The sequence below is a fragment of the Protopterus annectens genome, chromosome 1.part2 (genome assembly GCF_019279795.1).
Source record: "Protopterus annectens isolate FY-2018-M chromosome 1.part2, PAN1.0, whole genome shotgun sequence".
Lineage (NCBI taxonomy): Eukaryota > Metazoa > Chordata > Ceratodontiformes > Protopteridae > Protopterus > Protopterus annectens.
In genome coordinates, this window is record NC_056727.1 from 399,023,189 (window position 1) to 399,046,833 (window position 23,645).

Below are 23,645 nucleotides of genomic sequence, written 5' to 3' on the forward strand. Positions count from 1 at the left end.
CACACAGCCCACAACCTCAGTGTGCTACTCAACCACAGCCCATAAGGAATAACAACGTACCCAACACTCTAGTCATAGGTGACTCTATAGTCAGGCAGACTGATGTTCCACTCACCAGGCTAAACAAGGAGAAAGTTACTGTCACCTGCCTGTCGGGTGCCAGGATCCGCCACATAACGCACGCACTCAGGTCACTCCACAACAAGTACAAATATGACTCTGTCATTGTCTATGTTGGTGTGAATTACCTGAGACGTACCTCCCTGGACTACATGAAAAGAGACATGGAGGAGCTCTCCGATCTTGTAGCCCAGGCAGGTATGACACTAGCCCTGAGTAGCATCCTGCCATCACCCAGAATGATACCACAGTACAAGGACAAAATGATTGACTTCAACAATTGGTTAAGCTTCTGGTGTCATTGTAAGGGGATCCAGTATCTGTCTGCCTGGGATGACATGATCAACCACGATGCTTTGCCAGAGATGGCCTGCACCTGTCGCCCTTGGGATTCCAGATACTGGCTAAGGCTCTTGCCACTCCTATAATGCCTTTTTAGACAAGGTTCAAATGACAAATTCACCACCGTAACAGGTACTAGCAAGCAAAATCTGAGGGTAATGCTACTCAATGCTAGAAGTATAAACCTCAAAATGCATTCACTCAAGGCACTCCTTAAAATGGAGAACATCGACATCTGTGCAATGACAGAGACCTGGTTCAAGGCTCCAGAGAGCACCCCTGCATTACCAGGCTATAATTCATAACACACCTTTTGGCCACCTAACCTGGACTGAAACACTAAAGGCAATTCATTAAGGATATCGATACCTCCAGGCTAGTTGCTCAGCATTATGCACCCGATATTATCAAAGTGCAACTAACTCTGTGCAAGACTGCAATCCAAATTGTAACTTGCTATAGATCCCCTACCATGCCCCAGGATTCCCACTCCTAATTTCTTGATACACTGGAAAATATTAGGGTACAACCCAACACCCTCATAATGGGTGATTTCAACTACCCCACCACCCAAACTCTACAACAGAAGAAAAAAAGTGTTGCAAAAAAGAGTAAAATACCATGATTGGAGGAAATCCCTGGTCAGCCTTAGTAAGAAGCTGAGATCCCTCATAAAATCCTCCAAAGCTAGTTATGAAAACAAAATCACACAAGACATCTACAACTGGAAAGGCCACAGAAATACCTCACAAAGAGGATTACTGACCTTAAACAGATGCCCTATGCAGACCATCTCAAAAAACTTCAGCTTTACTCTGTCGCATATCGCCTACTCAGAGGTGATCTCTACCTAACATACAAAGCTATGTCAAACCCAGAGCTGTTGGACATGCTCCACTTAAAGAAACCCCAATCCTTCCGATCTACATGCTCTAAGGACCTAAACCTTGTCACCACATTAAACAGAACATGCTGGAGGGATAGATTCCTGTCCCAGAGACTTCCCATACTCTGGAACAAACTACCTGTCTATATCAAACAAATCTCCTCATTAGCACTCCAAGAAAAATCTTGATGATTGGATGGGAAATAGGAAATTCTCCTTAGGGATCACCTCTGGAGCTCTGCTCGACAGGGGCACAAGAAAATAATGTTCTTGGATGGCAAAAGCAAGGGTACCTTTTTGGCTAGGCTTATATAGGCCCTAGGGCCAATAGCCTAGTACCTACCTATGAACTTATAAGACAACACTGCAAATTAATAAAATTATCCTGAAAAGTAATTAAATATAGTCCAAGTACAAATGCAACCACTGGTTCCATACACAGACACCCTTTGGATTCTAGTCTGCAGCAGCAAGGGCAGCCAGTCAGGACAGAAGATCTATTGCCCAACAAAAAAGTTGGAAGAACCAACCCCTCCTTAAAATGCCTGCATGGCCAAGTAATTCCCGAATGGTTGGAATTACATCAGAATGTAAGCAATGCTCAAATGATGAACTAAAATGAATAAACACAAGCCTGGAATTACATAAGCTATTTCACAAAAGGAATCTTATTGCCTGCAATAGCATTTTAAAATCAAATACTTCCAATACCACTGGAAGTTCAAGTATGCATTTAAATGAATTAATTCAAATGCCAGCTCATTTTATACTTATAACTTATTTTTGTTGACTGGCATCTGATTATACCCCATTTTCCCCCAAACACTAAAAACTAGCACATGGAAACTATGCTAAACAGACTGCCATAGTGAGAACCTAAGCATGTTTTCACTAACTAGGAAGCACACATTCACCAACTCTGACTTTAATCTCAAAGGGCAAATAAATATGACACTATATACAATCACTACTGCACTGATTCTTAATGTACATTCTAAATGCACTTATCAGAGGGCAACAGTCTGCAGTTAAACATGTACTCCTTATTCAATTACTACACTGCAGATTACCTTCCAAAAAGTTATCTGTCCAGGATTCCAATGTTATTTTAAATTATACCATAAATAATGTTGGTAATGGAGTTACAGCTCTCAGCCTTACTTCCTGAATAAGGGACAAATCAACCAATAGTTATGGACAATCAGGAACACTTTTAAAATATTAACACTATTAGCTTGAGGAGATGGCAGAACAACAGAATGTGAAATAACATGCATTTCCTTAAGTAAAAAAGTCTGTATCACTAAATATTGTCATTATTTAAGTACGATCCAACACCCTTTTCCAGAAGGATTGAGGGGACAGAGCAACACTTTAAGCCAGAATCAGGGATGTACATGAAAATCACAGGCACATGAAAGGCATGAAGGGGGTGTGCATGAACATTTTTAACATTTTAGCAATAAAGACAAAACAAGCTCCCCACAGCTGTCCTAGAAAGAGTGAAAAGAAACTATCAGTCTTATCAAGGTCTTAGATTAAGATTAGGAGAAGGAATTCCAACAGTAAAATGGAATTAAATAATTTCTGCATCCAACCATCCTACCACATAGATGTTAAATCAAAGATTTATGCACTGCTTAGGAAACCAAAATCTCTTATAACAGAAATCTTGCTTTTTTTTTTTGTTTTGCCTAATGAAAATCAGTTCATATGACTACAAATACTAAGCCAGCAATGTTGTTCTAAAGTAGCAAACTACGTCACATAATGGGCCTAATAAAACCAGAACAGCACAAGCTAAAGAAATCTATGCCACAGATCAACAAGTAATGATCATAGACTACTAGGCCTACGGTACATATTGAAAGAAGCAAGTATGATTTGTATAGTCTAGAGATGAAGCATAGTATATAGAAGAAACATGAAAATCACGTAAGAAATGTACAAAATGCAGCAGAAAAACAAGCCAGACAAATTAAGAGTGAAGAATCACTTGGAATCCTTGCTGTTGCACAGAAATGCTCACTGCTGTCACACAGCCTTTGGCACCAGACGGCTTACCCTTAAAACAACATGTATATGGAGTGGTGAGAATGAAGCATTTCCAGACAGATGACCAACCATATTCCTACTGTACAAGAGAACTGACATACCAGACCAATGAAGGGAAGAGTCTTTCTATAAAATGACGTTCAATCCTATGTACACCATGACAGAGATTTCCAGGGGAAGATAAAAAAATAATTTTCCTGACACAAAGCATGATTAGCCAGACAGTTTACTGGGGAAAGACAGTTGTCAGAAACCATCCACAACAAATCAGCAAACTGGACTGCTGAAATCCCAGCATTCCAAAATAAAGATATCCCTAAAGGACCCTCTTGGGCCAGTGCTTCTAGCCCAATGAGGCCACGGGGGAGGGGGGGCACTGAAAAAGGTCACATCAAAGGCTAAAGCAAAAAAAAAGTAGAGAAATACTTTTTTTAATAGCAGAAACCTTACAACTATGATTAAAATGTATACCTACCAGTTGCCATTATCAGTGGACTAATACTATTGGGTATATCTATATGGTATTCCTGAAGTCAAAATGGCATGCATATATGATATGATAATGTAAAATGGAAAGGACATTAACCCAAACTATACAAATGCTAAACCCATATAGGTAATTAGCTGCTTTGGAAAAAGTCAACATAAATAACATGACATTAAAGTGACTTGGACACTTTGTATATTTACAGTTACAATAACAATCCTATATATCTCCTATATCAAAGCTAACTTCTGGTCTACTGTACGATATTATATGCAGTCTAAATGCTGCTTCAGCTTCATCCCTATATTATGTAAAGGACCTCCTGTTTCCATGATGTTAAGGAGGGGTCTGGTCAAATGACCACTCCAGATTTACTAAAAGTAGAAAGGAAAACTTATTTTTTATCTTGAAAATATTATGTGGCAACAGCTGATGGTGGAGCCATACTTCTCAACTGTCCAGATTTTAGTCTCATATTTTTGGTCTTCTACTTCTCCTTTCAGATGCTCTCATTAGGGGTCACCACTGCAGATCACTGGTCCACAGAATGACTGGCAGTAGAATTTTACAGTATCGAGTTGCCAGTCAGGCACCCAACCTTCCTCAGAAGACACACACTCACACCTAGGGCCAATTTAGAATGTCCAAACTAGATAATGTCCTTGCAAAACACACACTATCAACAAGACCATTACTTTAAATTCCGAGTTATTGACCAGATTTTCTCTGACAACAGAGGTGGAAAATTCGTTTGAATGCCTACTGTTACCCTGGCTTAAATGGCATTTGTTCTATACTATGCCTATTGAAACTAAAAAGGTTTAGCTAGATAAGATTTGTCTAGAGGTTTTTATACACGGACATATAAAACTTTAAGTATTTCATTAATGAGTTTCAGTTTATTAGAAAATATTTACATACTTTTTAAAGAGGGAGGGGAGAGGATGTTTATTGGTTGTGAATGGAACATATGAATAGAATGGAAGGATTTTTTTAAATGTAAAGTTTTTGTACTACTTTATCTGATGAAGTTCTCATTAAAAAACTGAACGGAAAGCGCTTACTAAAAAGGGAAAACACTCTGCTTGTGCTGTGCTGCTGAGATCATAACAAATACTGGTGTTGACTGTTTCCCGTGGTTGTCGTTTATTTGGTTTGAAACCCATGTGAACACACATGCGGACTCAGCACAGAAGGCATCCCAGCCAAGAATCGAACCAGAGAACCTCTTGCTGTGAGGTGACAATGCTAACCGTTGCACTACTGTGCTGCCCTGCCTCATATTTTTGGTTTATTCCTCCTAAAATTTGTGGTTTTCTGACAAATCAGTCAGGACTGAAGTCAATAAATAATAATGGACATTTGAGTTTCAGACTTCACAGCCTTCAGAAAGTACATACCAATATAGAATGTTGTTAGAATAAAAGGTTTTAAGTTTACCAGATTAATATTTAAAATGTATCCCTGTTTTTGAGCCACTGTCCCCCCATTAGTTTTTGGCTCTGACCAGATTTCTTGTGCTAAGGTATGGGCTGAGAAAAAATACTGGTGACACTTGCACATTCTTAATGATGAATCCTGCAGCAAAAGCAAAAAAATATAATGTCAGTCTTTGTAGTTTTGTAAACATCTGCAATTCAAAGGTAAAGTGAAATAATGTGCTAAAACGTTTGCTCATTCTTTAATGTAATAAATCATCAGCCAGCAGAAGAAGTGCATGTTGACTCCTGTGTGGCGATGATGTAATGCTGCAGAGCAAGAAATGGATAACAAAATCACAGATAATGCTTACATTTTGTTGTGGCCATCGGGTACAGCCTATTCCAAAAGGGAAATGTCTAATCATACTTTGGAAATGTGGTTTACAAGACAGTAATCAAAGAGGTAAAACCTTTAGAAATTAACTGCTTTCTCTAAAAGCTACAAAGGACTGAATTAATCCCCACACGGAGAAATCGCACAGTTCCCCGGAAAGGTATCTTGCTCATCTGTTACTTGTTGCAGACATCAACTTTCACATGTATGTTGTTGTTGTGTCTTTCGGCTTTTCCCGGTTAGGGGTCTCCACAGCAGAACTCCGGTCCGCTAATGATTGGCAGTTGATTTTTACGTGCCAAGTTGCCAGCCCTGACGCACAACCTTCAGCGAAGGTACACCCATTCACGTATGTCTCACAGGTTCATAGGTAAGTACTAGGCTATCTGCCCAGGGCCATTTATAAGCCTAGCCACAGAGTGATGGCTTTCGCCTCACCATTAGATTAGTAGCCTGGGCCTCTGTCTAACAGGGCTCCTGAAGTGATCCCAGGGTAGAACTTACGATTACCATCCACTCATCAAGATTTCTCTTGAAGAGGGTCACAGAGGAGCTCTGCTGAATATGGATTGGGATTCTATTCCAGAGTGAGGGGAGTCGCTGGGACAGGAATCTATCCCTCCAGTATGTCCTGTTTATTGTTGTGCATAGGTTCAAGTCCCTAGAACGAGTGGTTCTGAGGGATCTCGTTTTTTTGAGGTGAAGCCTGTCCATTAGTTCAGGGTTTGACATGGCCCTATAGGTCAGGCATAGGTAACCTCTGAGAAGACAGTAAGTGACTGAGAAGAGCTGGAGCTTTTTTAGTCGTGCTTCATAGGGTAATTGTTTAAGGCCCTTAATCCTCTTAGTGAGGTACTTCTGTGATCTTTCTAGTTGTTGGAGGTGTCTAGAGAGGCACATCCCAAATGGGGCATTGTACTCTATTATGGGCCTAATGAGTGAGGAGTAAAGGGGCACAATCACCTCCCTGGATCTGGATGAGAAGCCCTTTGTGATCAGGTGTGCCACAAAGAAGGATTTCCTAACCGTTTTGGCTATGTGGTTCTCAAAGGAGAGCATGCTGTCTACTTGGGTACTCAGGTCCCTAATTACTTCTTCTGTATTTAGTGGATTCCCATCTATGTGGTAGTTTGTAGGTACTTTGTTTTTCCCAAATGGGATTACTATGCATTTTTTGGCATTTAGCTTGAGGCCATGACTTTGACACCAGGTGTTTGTCTGACAGACCCTTTTGCAGGATGTCTGTGTCAGCCAGAGAGTCAATTATTGCACCCAATTTACAGTAATCTGCGAACTTGGTTAGCCACAATCCCTCCGCATTTGCCTGTACTTCGGAGAAATATATACCGAACAAGAGGGGTCCCAGGACTGACCCCTGTGGGACTCCGCTTGTGACTGGTTTAGAGTCAGACATGGCGCCTGTCACTCTTACCGTGTGGGTTCTGTCTGAGAGTCAATTTGCAACCCATCTCGTGACATGGGGGTTGATATTTAAGCTGGTGAGTTTGTCTAGGATTCCTAAGTGTGGGATGGTGTCGAATGCCTTAGCAAGGTCCAGATATGCTGCATGGACCACCTTCCCTTTATCTATGGCCTTGGTGACTGTTTCAAAGAAGTCGACCAAGTTCAGGAGGCAAGCTCTGCTTTTAACAAAGCCGAACTGGGAGGGGACCAGTGTTTGGAGGTTCCAAATGTCCCTGTTAATGAGCTCCATGACAATGCGTTCCATGGCTTTGCAGACCAAGCTAGTCTAGCTTATAGGGCGATGGTTCCCAGGGTCAGTTGTGGCACCATCTTTGTGGAGTGGTACGACTGTTGCTGCATGCCATTCTTTGGGTACATAGTCTGTAGAGAGGCTGAGTTTGAACAGTGTTTTGAGATGGGGGGTTAGTTCATTTTGAAGCTCTTGTAAGACACAACCTGGGATACCATCTGGTCCCACTGATGCTGTGTTTTTGGCCTTTGCAAGGGCTGTGTTTACTTGTGTGCCTGAGATATCTGGAGCGCCACATTCTACTGGGATGGGTGCTAGCCCCTTTGGTGGAGAGAGGGGGGGTGAAGTTTGCAATGAACTTGTCAGCCAGGATGTTGGCTGTGTCGGTTGGTTCAGTGTATTTATAGCCATTATGCACTAGCTTGGAGCATATCTGAGAGTTTGCCCCTAAACTCTTGACATAGTTAAAGAAGGCCTTGTGGTTATCCTTAAGAGTCATTGGCTATTTTTCTTTCGAAGTTGGCCTTGCATGATTTAATGAAGGAGCGCAGTTTTTTACTGATGTTAATCAGAGATGCCTTTTTATTTTGGGATTTTGTTCTATCTTGCAGGAGTTTCCTCCTTCTGTTGTAAAGTTTATTTATGGCCGGGGTGCACCAGACTGGCTTCCTCTTTTTTGAGGAGTTGGTCTTGGTTTTACTTGGGATGGCTCGATCCATGCATTCTTGAAGGTGTTCATAGAATGCGCTTGTAAAGGATTCTGCCGATGGGTCATCATTTTCCATTTGATTGGGAGCTTTGAAACTTCCCACCTCGGTCTTGAGGAGTGCGAAGTTGGCTTTAGAGAAGTTTTTTATCTTGATTTCCTTGACTGGGGGGGGGGGGTCGGGATGTGGATGTCCAGTGTGATTAGTTTGTGATCTGATCTTACCAATGATGAGTTTACCTCAGGTGTGGAACATAGGTTCCCCATGTTGGTGATGACCAGGTCCAGTATGTTGTCACCTCTTGTGGGAGTGGTGGCCAGCTGTTCCAGGGCGTTTGAGTTTATAAACTCAAGGAAGCGTTGGGCTTGGGCGTTCGAGCTTGAGTAGTTTTCCCAGTCAATGTTTGGATAGTTGAAGTCACCCAGTAGCATGGTGTTGGGTAGAATCTTCATACTTTCTAATGTTCTCAGGAATGCTGCGTGAGGGTCCTGAGACAGGGTGGGAGACCTGTAGCAAGCTATAAATTGAACAGTCAATTCACTCACTGTCAATTGCACTTGGATGGTCTCAGATTTCGTGTGCTGTGCTACTAGCCTGGAGGTGTGGGTGTTCTTGATGAATATGGACACACCCCCTCCTTTTGTGTTCCGTTCCTGGTTTTGGGACCTAAAGGTATGGTAGGAGTTATAGCCTGGTAGTGCTGGGGTGTTCTCTGGAGCCTTGAACCAGGTTTCTGTCACTGCACATACGTCAATTTCTTCCATACTAAGGAGAGCCTCGAGTGCGTGCATTTTGAGGTTTAGACTTCTGGTGTTGAGCAGCACTACCCTCAGTTTTTGTTTATTATTGTTATAATTATTATTTATGGAGGCGGGTTTGTCTTTTGAGCCTTGCCTAAAAAAGGCAGTATTGGGGCGGCAAGAGTCTTGGCCAGTATTCGAAAGCCCAGAGGCGACAGGTGCAAGCTGTCTCTGGCGAAGCAATGTGGCTTGTCAAGCATGTCATCCCAGGCTGACAAGTACTGGATCCCCTTTGAATGACACCAGTAGTTTAACCAATTGTTGAAACTGATCATTTTTTCTTTGTATGCTGGCATCATTTTAGGTGAGGGCAGGATGCTACTCAGAGTCAGAGTCATACCAGCCTGGGCTACATTGTCAGAGAGCTCCTCAATGTCTCTTTTCATGTCACCCAGGGAGGTATGTCTCAGGTCATTTACGCCAACATGTACAATGACAGAGTCATATCTGTACTTGATGTGAAGTGACCTCAGTGCATGTGTTATGTGGCGAATTCTGGCACCAGACAGGCAGCTTATGGTAACCTTCTCCCTGTTCAGTCCAGTGAGTGGGACGTCTGTGTGCCTGATGATAGAATCACTGATTACTAGTTTGTTAGGTGTGTTATTTAGCCTTAGGGGCTGTTTTTGCTTGGCACACTGACGTTGTGACGTATGTGTTACCTGGTTTCTGTTGTGGGGTGGGGGTTGCTTGGGTGTATGCTTAGGAGGTCTCTGTTGTTTAGGCAGGTTCTTATTTAGAGCCTCTGAGTATGTTTTTGCGTGTTTCTGAGAGTTGTTTGCTGGTGCAGCTATGGCTGGTCTATGGGAGTCTGGTAATCTGGTGCTAGTGTTGCCCTTCTCCTTGTGACTGGATGATCCAGTCATGGGTTGAGAGAGCTTAGCCTCCAGCTTGGCTGTGTAGCTGCATCTCTCACATATGTTTGTGGTGGTTGGGAGGAGGAGGGGGTTGTCTGTGTACATGAGGCAATTGTAACATTGCCTCAGGATGCCCAGATTCACCAGCTGGACCAGAGAGTACATCTGAAGCTGTCCCTTGAACATGCCTGAATAGATGGTTTGGACTGTATTGCTGATTGGATGAGTAAAGAGCCTTATACTTCCTGAGTATAGGGCTGAAGTGCCAGCTGTAAGCCAGTGCTAGTTTTAGTGAGTTTTAGTAAGTGCCGGTCTTAAAATGCCCTATTTCTAGTGCTGTGCTGGGTTGAAGTGTATCAAGTTTTAAGGGAAAAACTGAAGTGCAGATTTTGTGGAACCTGGAATAGTTTAACTGCAGCTAAACAGCTCTGTGTGGTGCGCAAACCCGTGCTAAGCGTTTTTTTTTACCAGGGAGATCAAAAGGATAGAAGTTAGCCCAAAATGGCCAATGAGCTACAAGTTGCTGGGCTGGGACCACTTCTACAGGGACAGATAGGCTTCTCAGAGTTCCCTCTCTCACAGTGAACAAGGAAGCCACCTAATTATCCAAGTATGATATGGGCAGCACAGGAACGTTTACCACAGTCCTGGATTCAGCAAAGCCTGAAAACTGGACTAGACTAGTTCAGAAAGGTGGGAAAACAAGGAGTTTTTTTGTGTTTTTTTTTTTCAGAAACAGAAATGCAGAGCTTAAGACGCTCTAGCTGAGAATCGAACCGGACAGCGTCTTACTGTGAGGCAACAAGGCTACTGCAGCACCACCACCACAATGACTATAAACACCACTGGTCTCCTTTGTCATGTCAAAGGACTGCAACTTTTTTAACTGGAATAACAGCAAATTTATTCAAAGCGGAAGCAGAAAGTCACTTTTCTGTTGCTTTCATAAACAAAGACGTGAACTAAGCTTATAAAACAGCAAAAGTTAACACTTTACAGAAAATCGTCAAAAACTTGCAGAAACTTCATAGGCTGCATAATCCTACCATGTGGTAAATTCAATGACACAAATTAAAAATCACGTTCAGTAATGTCCAACTATTAATATTCATGTTGTCATGTTTCTGTAGAAATGTTAAGTATGTGTATCTGTGTAAGCAGAGAACTGATACGTACACTGGCTGGGCAAAACAGTGTATGGGTTATGTGGCAATCAAAGCAGAAATGAAGTACAGCTCAGAACTACCTGCATTTATTAATGTTGAAGCAGCTCTGCACAGCAGGGTAAACATACAGCAGTGCAAATCACAGAAGGATTGCTTATCCAAGCATTTACTGCATGGTACCCACTCAGGTGTTCACATCAAATAAAGGAAAACAAAATATAAAAGTACTGCAATTTATACTGGACACTGTCGATGTATATACCTTCTGCTAACTGAATAGGCATGGTAGTATACACATAGACATCAACACAGACAGTAAGACAGAAACACGGATGTCTAACACAGGTACCAATGTTCAACAAAATGAGGCTTCAGAAACAGTGCTTTCTCTAGGGTAACTGGAAGTTCACATTGTTCCCGTTTTAAAAATGACATGTTACACTATGTTAGCTTTAGAAAACTGACTTTTGAAACTTGTCAAGATACAATGTCCCCAATCCCTGTAAAATACCTTCATAGGAGCAAGTTGGATTGGTGTGATGCATGATGGGTCCACTACAGGTTTGGGTCTGTTTGCTGTGTCAGCTAGCAAACTCTGCCACTGCTGAGGAAGTCCTGTAAATTTCTGCTCCCTGTGGTCAAAGCCAGTGTGAACCCGGTGTTCAAAATTTGAAGGGGCAGAAATTTCAAGCTTTTTCTTTTTCTTCCCAAACATGGCGGAAAATGTTGGTAGACCTGAATGGAAAAAATATAAATGCTGTATTAAAATACATCACTTTGGCACTTTCGTGTTATTTGCAGAAAAAGCGTTATCCATCAGAAATCTGCTGCATTATTTTTTATATCAAGAAACATTATCAAAATATAAGGAAACAAAATATTTGCATTAAGAGTCTGAGACAAGTACCACCAAGGACAGTGAAAACTGGAAGATAAACAGAAAAAAGAATTACTTATAGTAGCAGGAATCATTTAGGCAGAAAAAATCTCAAAACTTAACTCCAAAAATGTAGTATAGAGAACTCTTTTTAAAAATGCTGTGTTTCTTAGGCTTCCTGTCAAGTCAATTAGCAGTTAAAATAGTATCTGTCCCACTGATTCCTTCTACATGGATCCCAAGTGATGTTCCTACCATATGGGTTTGTAGCAACCAAGGATATTAGCAATTCCAAAGCTAATTAAAGGAGCAGGCATATCTGTGGAGAATAGTGCTGCAAGCCATCTTTCTGTTAATGAAGGGTTCTCATTTTCTACAACATTTTTTAATCTATGAGGATAATGATATAAAGTGGCACATGCTCATACATGGAAGGTCCTGCACACATCTGCATGACATACTCATGATTTTCTTGCAAATGTGAAATGGAATCAAGTTGACAAAAGGCCAAACTTCCACTTCTTGGTAGAGAGGCAGTCAGGTACCAAAAAGTATATGCTCCCTTCACCCCCAAAAAAGACAGCACGTTTATTTCAAACTTAGCAGTTACCTATATCACAAAACTTTTTCCTGAACCTAGACCCTTACCATCACAAACAGGTGCACAGCTTTCATACCGCATAGCTAGCCTATAAACATTAATGTAATGTGCTTTAAGTCAAGAATGTAAAAAACATTTATCTGTTATGCTTTTTCATAGGATCATAGTAAGTTACCAGGCTATTGGCCCAGAGGCCCTTACAAGACTAGCTAAGAATATAGCCCATGTTCCAACAAGTCAGCACCTGATGCCCCTGTCCAGAAGGGACACAGGTGGAATCCCAGGGGTGTATTTTCTGTTCCCCATCCAGGTTGCTCTTAAAAAGGGTTAATGAGGTACTCTGCTTGACGTGGGGAGGGAGTCTATTCCACAGAAGGGGGAGTCTCTGGCATGCAAATCTGCCCTGCCAACAAGTTCTATTGATGTCACAGACCAGGCTGAGGTTGCGTGTGCGGGTTACTCAAGTGGAGCTTGACTTCAGGATAGAACAACGTAAAAATCCAGAGTTAAAAAATAAAAGCACTTTTATTCCACCAACAGATCCCACTATAAACATCTTCGAAAAAGCAATTGAGGAAGAAATCTATAAGTTAAAATGTAATGAAAAACGTGGCTTCTCACATAATTATTTAAGCAAAAGGGAAAATGAAATTTTGATAAAAATCAGAACTGATGAGACTATTAGAGTCATGAGACCCGATAAGGGAGGGGGAATGGTACTGTATAATTCTCTCGAATATTCACAAAAGATATTTGAAATTCTAAATGACATCAATACTTACCAACATTCATCAATTAATGAAGTCAATATAAGTCATAAAAGAACTGACTTTTATTTAGAAGATTATTTGATTGAAGAAAGGGTATCGGGAGACCTATACAGATTTCTCAAAGTATTACAACCAAAAACAGCAAACATTTTTGGTATACCAAAAGTACATAAAGGCTTGGATCCTCTGTCTTTCAGACCAATTATTGATGGTAGAGGATCAAAAACGTACCCCTTTGGAGTAGTAGTAGACTCTTGGTTAAAAAATGAAATCTTCAATAATGAACACTTGGTAAAGGATTCATGGGATTTTCTATCAAAAATTCAAAACGATTGTTGGGAAAAAAACTCGCTCTTATTAACCATTGACATTGCAGACATGTTTTCTAGCATTCCAAAAAAAGAAGGGATGGAATATTTTACAGAGAGTTTAAACAACAACACCCATTTAGACGAAAACAAAAAAGAATTACTAATAGATTTTATGGAGATAGTCCTGGACAATAACTATATTCTATTCGAAGGGGAATATTATAAGCAATCAAAGGGTGTAGCCATGGGGGCGTCATGTGCACCCATTTTTGTCAATATGGTGCTTATGCATTGGGAGCAAAATTAGAAGTTATGTACTCACCATAACGTTCCATCTGAGTAGGTGTATTCATTTGTCTGCAACCTGTGGGTTATGAATCCGATATCGGATCCGAACCGGCATGGTTTACCAGCTATGGATCCGAGCTCTCAGCTCCTCCCCTCACCCATAATGCCCTGCTCTCCCTACATGACCTCAGATCGAGTTTGCCAACAGCATGAACACCCTGAAAAGGGTAACACATCATATGCAGGAAACTGAAAAGGCCAGGGGGATAGGAGGGCGGGATGGTTGCAGACAAATGAATACACCTACTCAGATGGAACGTTATGGTGAGTACATAACTTCTAAATCTGAAGTAGGAGATTCATTTGTCTACAACCTGTGGGACAGAGTCCCCAGCTACCTGAATCTTGGGCGGCCATCATGGAAGGATATTCCTGAGCACCGCGGAGCCAAAGGATGCTCTACCCCTAGATGTAAGATCCAACTTGTAGTGGGAAATAAAGGTATGAGATGAAGCTCAAGTGGCTGCTGCACAAATATCATCTAGAGGAATCCTAGCCTTAAAGGCGGCCGAGGTAGAGACTGACCGGGTTGAATGGGCATCTACACCCTCCGGTGCGGGCCTTCCAGAAGCTTGATAAGCCAATAAGATGCATTGTGAAATCCAGCGAGATAATGAGACTTTAGAAATTGGTTTGCCCAAATTAAATTTAGCAAAAGAAATGAACAACTGGTCGGACTGCCTATGACCAGCCGTCCTGTTTAGATAAAATCTAAGTTGCCTGTGAACATCTAAGGAATGAAGCTTGTATTCACCCTTGTTTTGATATTTAGGAAAGAAAACAGGGAGGTTAATGGATTGATTAATGTTTGCTTCAGAAGCTACTTTAGGAAGAAAGGACGGGTTGGTCCTGAGGTAAACACGGTCCGGATGAAAGACCAAGTAAGGAGGTTTGGCTGATAATGCTTGAAGTTCTGAGACTCTCTTGGCCGAGGTAATGGCTACTAAAAAGGCGGTCTTGAAAGATAATTTCAGATCTACCGTAGCCGCCGGTTCGAAGAGGGGGGGGCGGTCAAGGCCTGGAGGACCAAAGAAAGGTCCCAAGGAGGAACCACTTGCTTTACAGGGGGCCTGAGAAGGAAAGTACCTTTTAGGAAAATTTTACACAATTTGGCCGACATCAGTGGACTGGAGTCATGACCAATATGATAATGAGAAATTGCCGCAAGTTGTACTTTGACCGTGGAACTGCTGGCACCATCATTAAAAAGAGTGGTTAAGAAGTCAAGCACCAGAGGAAGGGGAATTGTGAAGGGGTTTAGGCCTTGCCGCTCCGCCCATAAGGAGAACCGTTTCCACTTACTGCGGTAGACTTTCCTAGTGGATGGCTTATGAGCTGCCACCAGGATGGCCTTAACAGGGGACGAAATACCGGGAGTCCTGATCAGGAGTGGAACTGGAGCAGCCAAGCGGTCAGCTTCAGGTTGTCCAGGTTCGGGGGAGATAAGCGGGATGGATGAGATATCAGATCCGGAATGGGATCTAGAATCCAAGGAGGATTCACTGAGTGAGACCTTAGGAAAGGGAACCAGATCTGTTGAGGCCAAAATGGAGCAATGAGAATCATTCTGCACCCCAACCGAGAGGCTTTCTGAAGAACTTGGAGCATCAGAGGCAAGGGGGGATAAGCATAAAGAAGACCGGGTGGCCAAGAATGCACCAGAGCGTCTCTTGGGGCACCTCCGGGAGGAGGTATTAGAGCAAAAAAACTGTCGCACTTGGTGTTTGAGGGAGACGCAAAAAGATCGCAACAAGGAGTTCCCCACCGTGCGAAGATGCGTTCCGCTACCTGAGTATTGAGAGACCACTCGTAAGGGGTGAGAATGGTGCAACTGAGTTTGTCCGCCAGGATGTTGGACCGACCCGGAATATGCGTTGCTATGAGAAAGCGGTTGGTGGAGATTGCCCATTCCCACACTCTCATGGCTTCTCGACAAAGAGGGTAAGACCTGGTTCCTCCTTGTTTGCTGATATACCAGACGACAGACATGTTGTCCGATTGAATCGCAATTGTTCCCAAGGGAAGAAAGGCCTGAAGTGCTAGCAACGCTAAGAGCACTGCTCTCATCTCTAGAACGTTGATATGCAGTGAGGTCTCTGAATCGTTCCACGTGCCTTGGACAGTCCGGCCTGCAAAATGCACCCCCCACCCAAGGCGGGAGGCGTCCGTGGTCACCGTTGCGAGAGGGGGAGAAGCACAAAAGGGGCGGCCTCCGTGGAGATCTGGAGAGTGTAGCCTAGCCACCACAGGAGGGACCGCTTGCAAGCCTTGCTGATCGCAATGGGATGATGCATAGGAAGAGCAAGATACGACCACTGAACTAGGAGTGTCCATTGAAGGATGCGCGTATTGAACCTGGCGAGAGGAAGAAGCACTATTGCTGCCGCCATGGACCCTAGGGCCCTCAGGACCAACCCCGCCGGAACTGAGGTTGAGTGGAGAATGGCCCGCACCTGGAGCTGCAGATTTTGAACTCTGTCCGCAGTGAGGAAGGCTCTCAATCTCCTCGTGTCTAACCTGGCACCTATAAAATCTATGAACTGCGTGGGTGCTAGGTTGGATTTTTTTGTGTTTATTGTGATGCCCAGACGAGGAGCAAGATGGAGAAAGGAGTCTCGCGCCAAGAGAAGTAGATGCCTTGTTGGGGCGGTGAGAAGCCAGTCGTCCAGGTAGGGAAAGACCTGCATCCCCTGAAGCCTCAGGTGGGCCGCTACCACTGCTAATACTTTGGTGAACACCCTGGGGGCTGTGGTGAGACCAAAGGGAAGGACCCGGAATTGGTAGTGACTGGCTCCCAGCCGGAAGCGGAGAAACCTCCTGGAGCGCCTGTCCATTAGTATATGGTAGTACGCATCCTTGAGGTCTATAGAGCACATCCAGTGGTTTTCTCCCAGAAGGGGGAGAATAGACTGCAACATAACCATTCGGAATTTCTCCTTGGGAACTGCCAGGTTCAAGAGTGAAAGGTCTAAAATTGGTCTTAGATCCCCCATCTTTTTTGGCACTAAAAAGAACCTGGAGTAGAACCCTGATCCAATCTGGTCTGGGGGGACGGGCTGGATGGCTCTTTTCTTTAGCAGATGGTCAATTTCTGCCAAAGCGGCCTCCCACTGACCGGGTGGAACGTCGGGGAGGGACTTCAATTTTGGCATGTGACGAAAAGGGATACGGTATCCTCTGGATATGATCTGGAGGGCCCAGCGGTCTGATGTTATGGACTCCCATGCTGCTAGGTGCTCTGAAAAACGTCCCCCGACTGCCTCCAGAGTGGAGCAGCCGGGCAACCCTTCAGGGCTGCTGCGCGGGCCATTCAGAGAAAGGTTCTCTGGACCCGAAGTTCCTGGGAGCCCCTCTGCCCCTGGGGCGGCGTCCTCCCTGTCCTCCTCTGCCACGGAAGGACTGGTTGTCCAGAGCAGGCTGGGATTGCTGCGACTTCCGGAACCACATCTTCTTCTGACCCTTTTGGTTCCTAGAATAGGGCCTCTGGGGTACAGAGAAGCGGATTCCGACGGCAGACAGCATCTTCCCGTCCTTTTCGCTCTGGGTCAAAGTGTCACGAACAGTTTTGCCAAAGAGGGCAGAACCATCGAAACGTTCGCAAATGACGCCTTGAAGGGCTCCGTGAAATCGCAATGACGGAGCCAGGCCTGACGTCTGGTAACTAGGCCTGCCCCTGTGGCTCTAGCGGCACCTTCCGTAGCATGGGACAGTAGCCGCATAGAGGTATTAGTGACGGACCTGAGAGTGGCCATACGGGTGGAGTGCAGCACTTTGTCCTCCTCCGACATGGACTCTGGGGGGGATGCAGCGTATTCTTTTATAAGATCGCGCTGCATCCTAATCACGTGTGCCAGGTAGTTCAGTGCCCTCACTGAGAAGGTCGCTGAACTAAACATCCGTTTCCCCAAGCGGTCCATCATCCGAGACTCCTTGCTCGGGGGATGGACTGAGGGACTATCCTGAGCAAGTTCCCTCTTGGTGGCAGCCGCCGTCAACATGGCATCTACCGGAGGCCCCTTACTCCAATGGGCACGGTCAGCCGGGGGACTGAGAATACGGTCGGGCCTTTTTGGGATTGGCTCCACGGTGTCCAGTTCCTTCCACGCCCTGGTGGTAATGAAGTCCACCAGGGGGTCGGCAGGAGGGGACACCCAAGAGGTAGACGGGCCCGCTTCAAATGCCTCCAAGAACACGGACTCATCCGAGGAAGACTTGGGGGCAGACCACCCCCCCCTTATGCGGAGCATTTGCATGATGCCTCCAAATGAGACATCCTCAGGGGGTGATCTTGGGGAGCCTTCCCCTTCCTCCAAGTCCGTGTCTTCTGTGAGAGACCCGGGGGAGTCAATGTGCCTCCTTTTGCACGTATGTTTGCGGGGAACATCCTCCGGGGGGCTGTCAGAGGACTCCTCGTAAACAGTGACCTGTTCCAAGGGAACAACTTGGGGCAAAGGAGCGGGCTGTCCCAAGGGCCGGATGGTGGAAGCCTGACCCAGTACAGATGGAGCGCGGGACGGAGCCGAAGCAAGTGCCGGGGGTCCGGAGACCCTCAACAGGGCCCTCTCCACTACATCAAACGCCGAAGGGGAGCCAACCTCGACCAAAGGATCCGACAATCGGCTCCCCCTCGGATCCAAGGAGTGGATCGGAGCCGGTGCCGAAGCGCTCGGATCCGAGGGGACAGTGCGCTCCGACACAGACGGCGCCAAAGGAGCACTGATCCCCCCGGATCGAAGCCCGGATCCAGGCTCCGAGAGGTCGGATCCGAAGCACTCGAGGGCAGGGTCGGATCCGAAGTACCGAGTACTATTGGCGCCGACCCACCCCCGGCTCCGAAGCTGCTCGGCTCCAACTGCTCCGAACCCGGGTAGCGGGTCGGAGAAGGAGCAATAGGTTTAAAGAAAGGGGTCGAGCTCCCCCCCAGAGGGGGGGGGAGGCAAGAGCACTCCCATCTGCATCTGGGCCTGGATGAACCTTCTCATCATCCGGTCCAGATCAGCGTCTGACAAGCTATAGGTCGATCTCGACGAGGCTACCGAGGTAGGCCTGGAGTGCCTCCTGGATAGCCTCGACGGAGATCGGGTCTCCTCCTCCTCAAGTCCCGGTAAAAAGCACACGGGTGACCGGAGCCGAGGAGGGGGAGAACCAGCAGACAAGGAGGCCGGAGGAGAAGCCCGCTTGGCAGGCGGGGCCAAAACAGAGGTCTCGGCCCGCCGCTTATGGTGCTTCTCCCTCCAGTCCTTCTTTCTAGCTTCCCTCTCCTCCGAACCACTACAGGGAGGTTGAGTCCCAGGAGGAGGAGGGGAGCGGAGGAGGTAACCGTCAGCAGTTCCCCGAAGGAGCGGAGGCCGGAGCCGAATCCGGGGGCAAAAGTCCCGCCAGGACCCAGCTTAGACCTCCTCTCCTTCAATGCCCTGGGGTTGAACCCTGCACAAATGGAACATCCAGAAGTGAGGTGTTCAACCCCAAGGCATCTAACGCACCGAGTGTGGCCATCAGCAGGGGAAAGCTTATGGCCACACTCGGAGCACTTAGAAAAAACAGCCTTAGGTTGTTCTGACATCCTAAGAGCTAAAAAGTTACTTAAACTAAAGGAAAAAAGTAAAGTAACTAAACACACACAACAGGCCCAAACACACACTACGCTACCAGCGAGGGGAGGGAAACTAAGTAAAAATATATTAAATCACTAAACAAGTATAACTATCAAAAAGGGAATCCTAAACTTTCACTCAACTTTCAAAAACAATTAAATTTTAACAGTATAAGAACTTTATAAAACTACTTAGCTGAAGAGCTCAAGAACACCAATCTGGTCACCAGCGCGGCAAACTAGATCTGGGGTCATGTAGGGAGAGCAGGGCATTATGGGTGAGGGGAGGAGCTGAGAGCTCGGATCCATAGCTGGTAAACCATGCCGGTTCGGATCCGATATCGGATCCATAACCCACAGGTTGCAGACAAATGAATCTCCTACTTCAGATCTATGTATTTAATAGTCAATTTTATAAGCACATGACACTATGTCAGATTTTTGGACGACATATTTATTTTGTGGAAAGGCCCAGAAAATATGATTCAGGACTTCATGCTATATTTAAATGGGTGTACAAACTTTCTTAGGTTCACACATACATACAATAACATGGGACTCAATTATTTGGACACATACATTAAGAAAGGAAGTAATGGCTTCAGTTCCAAAATATACAGAAAACCTACGTTTAGTAACTCCTATTTAGAATATTCTAGCAACCACCCGATTAAGCAGAAAAATAGCATCATAAAGGGACAGATGATTAGGGTTGCAAGAATGACTTCTGAAAGGAAAGACCTAGATGATGAACTTACCCAGGTGTCCAAAATGTTTGAAGAAAGGGGGTACCCAAAAAAAGTGATCCAGGAATATAAGGAATATGTTTTAGGAGAATGGGGTAATAAATACAAGCCCCTATTAGGTGTTGATATAAGTGTGGAAGATGGTAAAAAAGTCAGAGAATCGGAAGCTGCTAGATTTGAAAGAGCTATGGTTATACCATTTGGTAGTAAAATAAAAGAGGTTGAAAATATTATAAACAAGAATTGGATTATACTTAAAAATAACCCCAAATTATGGGGTATTGGGGGAGAAAAACCTAACTTTGTTTATAAATTAGGGCCGAATTTAAAAAAGTTTTGAAAGTGGTAAGGGCAGGAAAATTTATGGTGGCACTGAAAAATGTGGGAACTGCTCTCAATGCAGATATATATACAATAATGATCACATTACATTAAACAATATTTTTTGTCTAGAATTAACTTTGTTAAGGGTAATTGCCAAACTAGAGGTATAATATATTTGGCTGTGTGTAAATCCTGTTCAGCCTTTTACGTGGGAAAAACAGAACGAAGGCTGAGGGACAGGATGTATGAACATTCATATCAGATTGTCACAAAGAACTTGAATAATGCATTATATAAACATTCCACAATGTGCAATCACTTTACAGAGTTTAATTTTGGAATTTTAGAGAAAGTTGCACATGAACCAAGAGGTGGGGATTATAAAAGCCACATAGAAGATAAAGAAACATGGTGGCAAATTAAATTACAAGCTGGGCAAATGCCTGGCTTAAATGAAATTATTTCTATCAAACCTATTTTAAATAAAAGGGCTTTAATTGGAAAATAAATCCAAATGTTTTTAATAATATTGTATAATATTTATAAATTCACTAGAATACATGTACTTTATAACTAGTATGCATACATTTTTTAAGAATATATTTACAAACGTTTTTAACACTGGTCAGAAACCTACTTAATATTAATGAATTTTTAGTATAATTAATGGTGATGTCATAATTGTTTGATATAAAAGGAAGTGTTTGAGAATGCTGATTGATTCTGATGAAATCTCTATGTGAGGGAAGAAAGCGCTCAATCCTGCTGTTCGTTTTATTATTTTAACGTTTTAGAGTGGTAAAATAAAATAAGAAATTCAAGAGATTTCCTTCTCAGCAGTGACTACTTTTTTGATTTTTTCATTCAATAAAATGTTTAACAGCAAAAAAAAAAAAAAAAAAAAAAAAAAAAGTCATGCATGGGTGATGAGGTGAAGCTTTTCAATGGCTGTCTGGACAGGATTACTTATAACCTATTAATCTTTTAGTAAACTACTGTCTCTCATCTCCATCACACCCCCTTAACGTGAACTTATCTTATTATTTTGGTCACCAGAAAGTGTCTTCTCTGGTTTCTCTTCTACCAGATGAAGCATCTGCAAATATGCCCTCTGCCACCTCTGGCCTCTTATCTCAAAATCACTCTCTATACTCCTGTTTTCTCTTCCCTGACGCATTATTCTCTTACCCCTTTTTCTACCTACAGTCTCATTCTTTCCCTGAAAAATTTTATTTCAATAATCTCCTTGTCTCACTCTGAATCTTGCATTTAATCTGCCTATCTTTACACATACATAAAAATGATATACTTTCATAATTATGCAATAAATGCTCATTACTATTTATAAACGAGCATGCTGATTGGACACAGCCCAACTTGCTTGCCTGTTGTAAATTGAGCATATACCAATACAAAAAAAAATCTGACCGCTGAAAAACCAGTGAGTGTCCATACTTTCTATTGGGATATGAGGAGGAACAGGACCAAATGTAAGAAAAATCAGATTCATTCTGCAAAACTAAAACAGAAGCCTACCTGATTTTCTTATCAGTTTGTGCTGTCCATCATAAATCTCTATTTCTTTAACAGATAAAAAATAGCAACAGAGATTCTGATTTCTCCGCCGTTTCTCCTGCACTGACATACTATGCAAGCATGGGAATGCAAGTTCAATATACATGCGCAGTACATTAGTACTGAGAAGACAACATAGAAGACTGAAGTGCAGTTATACAAATACATTATTTTAGAAAGGTAAATAATATTGTACAACAGCAACAATCCATAACTGTGCATAGGTATATCAAGATTTACCCAATGTTGGTTATGTTTAATCACTCTGGCTTCACCCTTGTGATCAAAATACACCAACCATGGATAAATCCTAATCTACCCAAACACAGTCATGGATTATTGCTTAAATATTAAACATACACAAGCAGCTTCTAAAACATAAATATTTTATTTCAGAATGTTTAGTCAGCATCTTAACTTTCATTACATGACTTGACTTTACAGACTATATACACCACAGACAGTGCTCCTCTACAGTTTAGGCAAATAATTTGACAAGGCTGTGCAACTACAGCACAATTAAAACATAAAATGGTGAGCAAAAGTATATATCTTGTGTGTTACTACATTTAAAACAACTTAAGGATTTGAGAAGGCCTTCACCTTTTGTAACAAAAAAAGTTGAGCCTGCTAAAGATTCTGTAGCACTTCACAATATCAAAATAACACAAGGAGCACGCTGATTATGTTCCAAAACTGTGAGAAAGAATCTTGTTATGTACCTTTATGACATCAAAGAGGTGATTAACAAGTTTTGTTATACACTGCTTAACTGATACTATTACGTTCTAGTCTTATGCTAGACCATACATAGCAGTGACCACAGAAAAGCAGCAAGAGATTAAACAGTTTTTAGACACTGCAAAACATTTCTTGCTACTATGTATATAAAACAAAATGACTACTTTTTCAAGCAGTCTGCACGTCAGCCATATACTTGGCTACTGATCACTCTCTCTAGGTCAGCACTGATTCTGTCCACTATTCATGTGTTAGCACTAAATATTTTACAGTTTTGAAAGCTGTATAACACTTTGCATTTCTAGATTATTTTCTGTAATTATAGCACAGTGGAGCTAAGAAGCTCAACATACTGCAAAGAATTATGACTTGAGTCAATCATATCATAAAGTAGTTATGTATCAAGAGAACACCTTGTTATTGAATCATACTAGAAAGAGATTCAGAATCACTGAAAAGGAAGCAAGCTTAAAGTAAAGTTCTTTTTATATCCTAAAACAAGAAGCACCAAATATAATATCCATGTCTAAGTCAACACAAAACTCCCAGTTCCATGAAAAATCTGGTCAATGGGTAAAGCCTCATCCCTTCACATGCCCCCCACCCTCTATATAAATAAATATGTACATACATATACATACATATATACATACATATATATATATATATATATATATATATATATATATATATATATATATATATATATATATATATATATATATATATATATATATATATGTGTATATATATATATATATATTTATATATATATATATATATATATATATATATATATATATATATATA

General features: G+C 42.8%; 1 protein-coding gene across 3 annotated transcripts in view; it reads right to left on the minus strand.

Annotated features, from left to right (window-relative positions):
- Positions 1–23,645, minus strand: part of PAK5 (p21 (RAC1) activated kinase 5) — a 2,555,323-nt gene that overhangs the window by 1,338,799 nt on the left and 1,192,879 nt on the right. For all 3 annotated transcript variants that reach the window (XM_044056629.1, XM_044056641.1, XM_044056651.1), the window contains exon 3: positions 11,461–11,684. In XM_044056629.1, the coding sequence (XP_043912564.1) occupies positions 11,461–11,684 (224 nt within the window). The remainder of the gene's footprint in view (positions 1–11,460; positions 11,685–23,645) is intronic.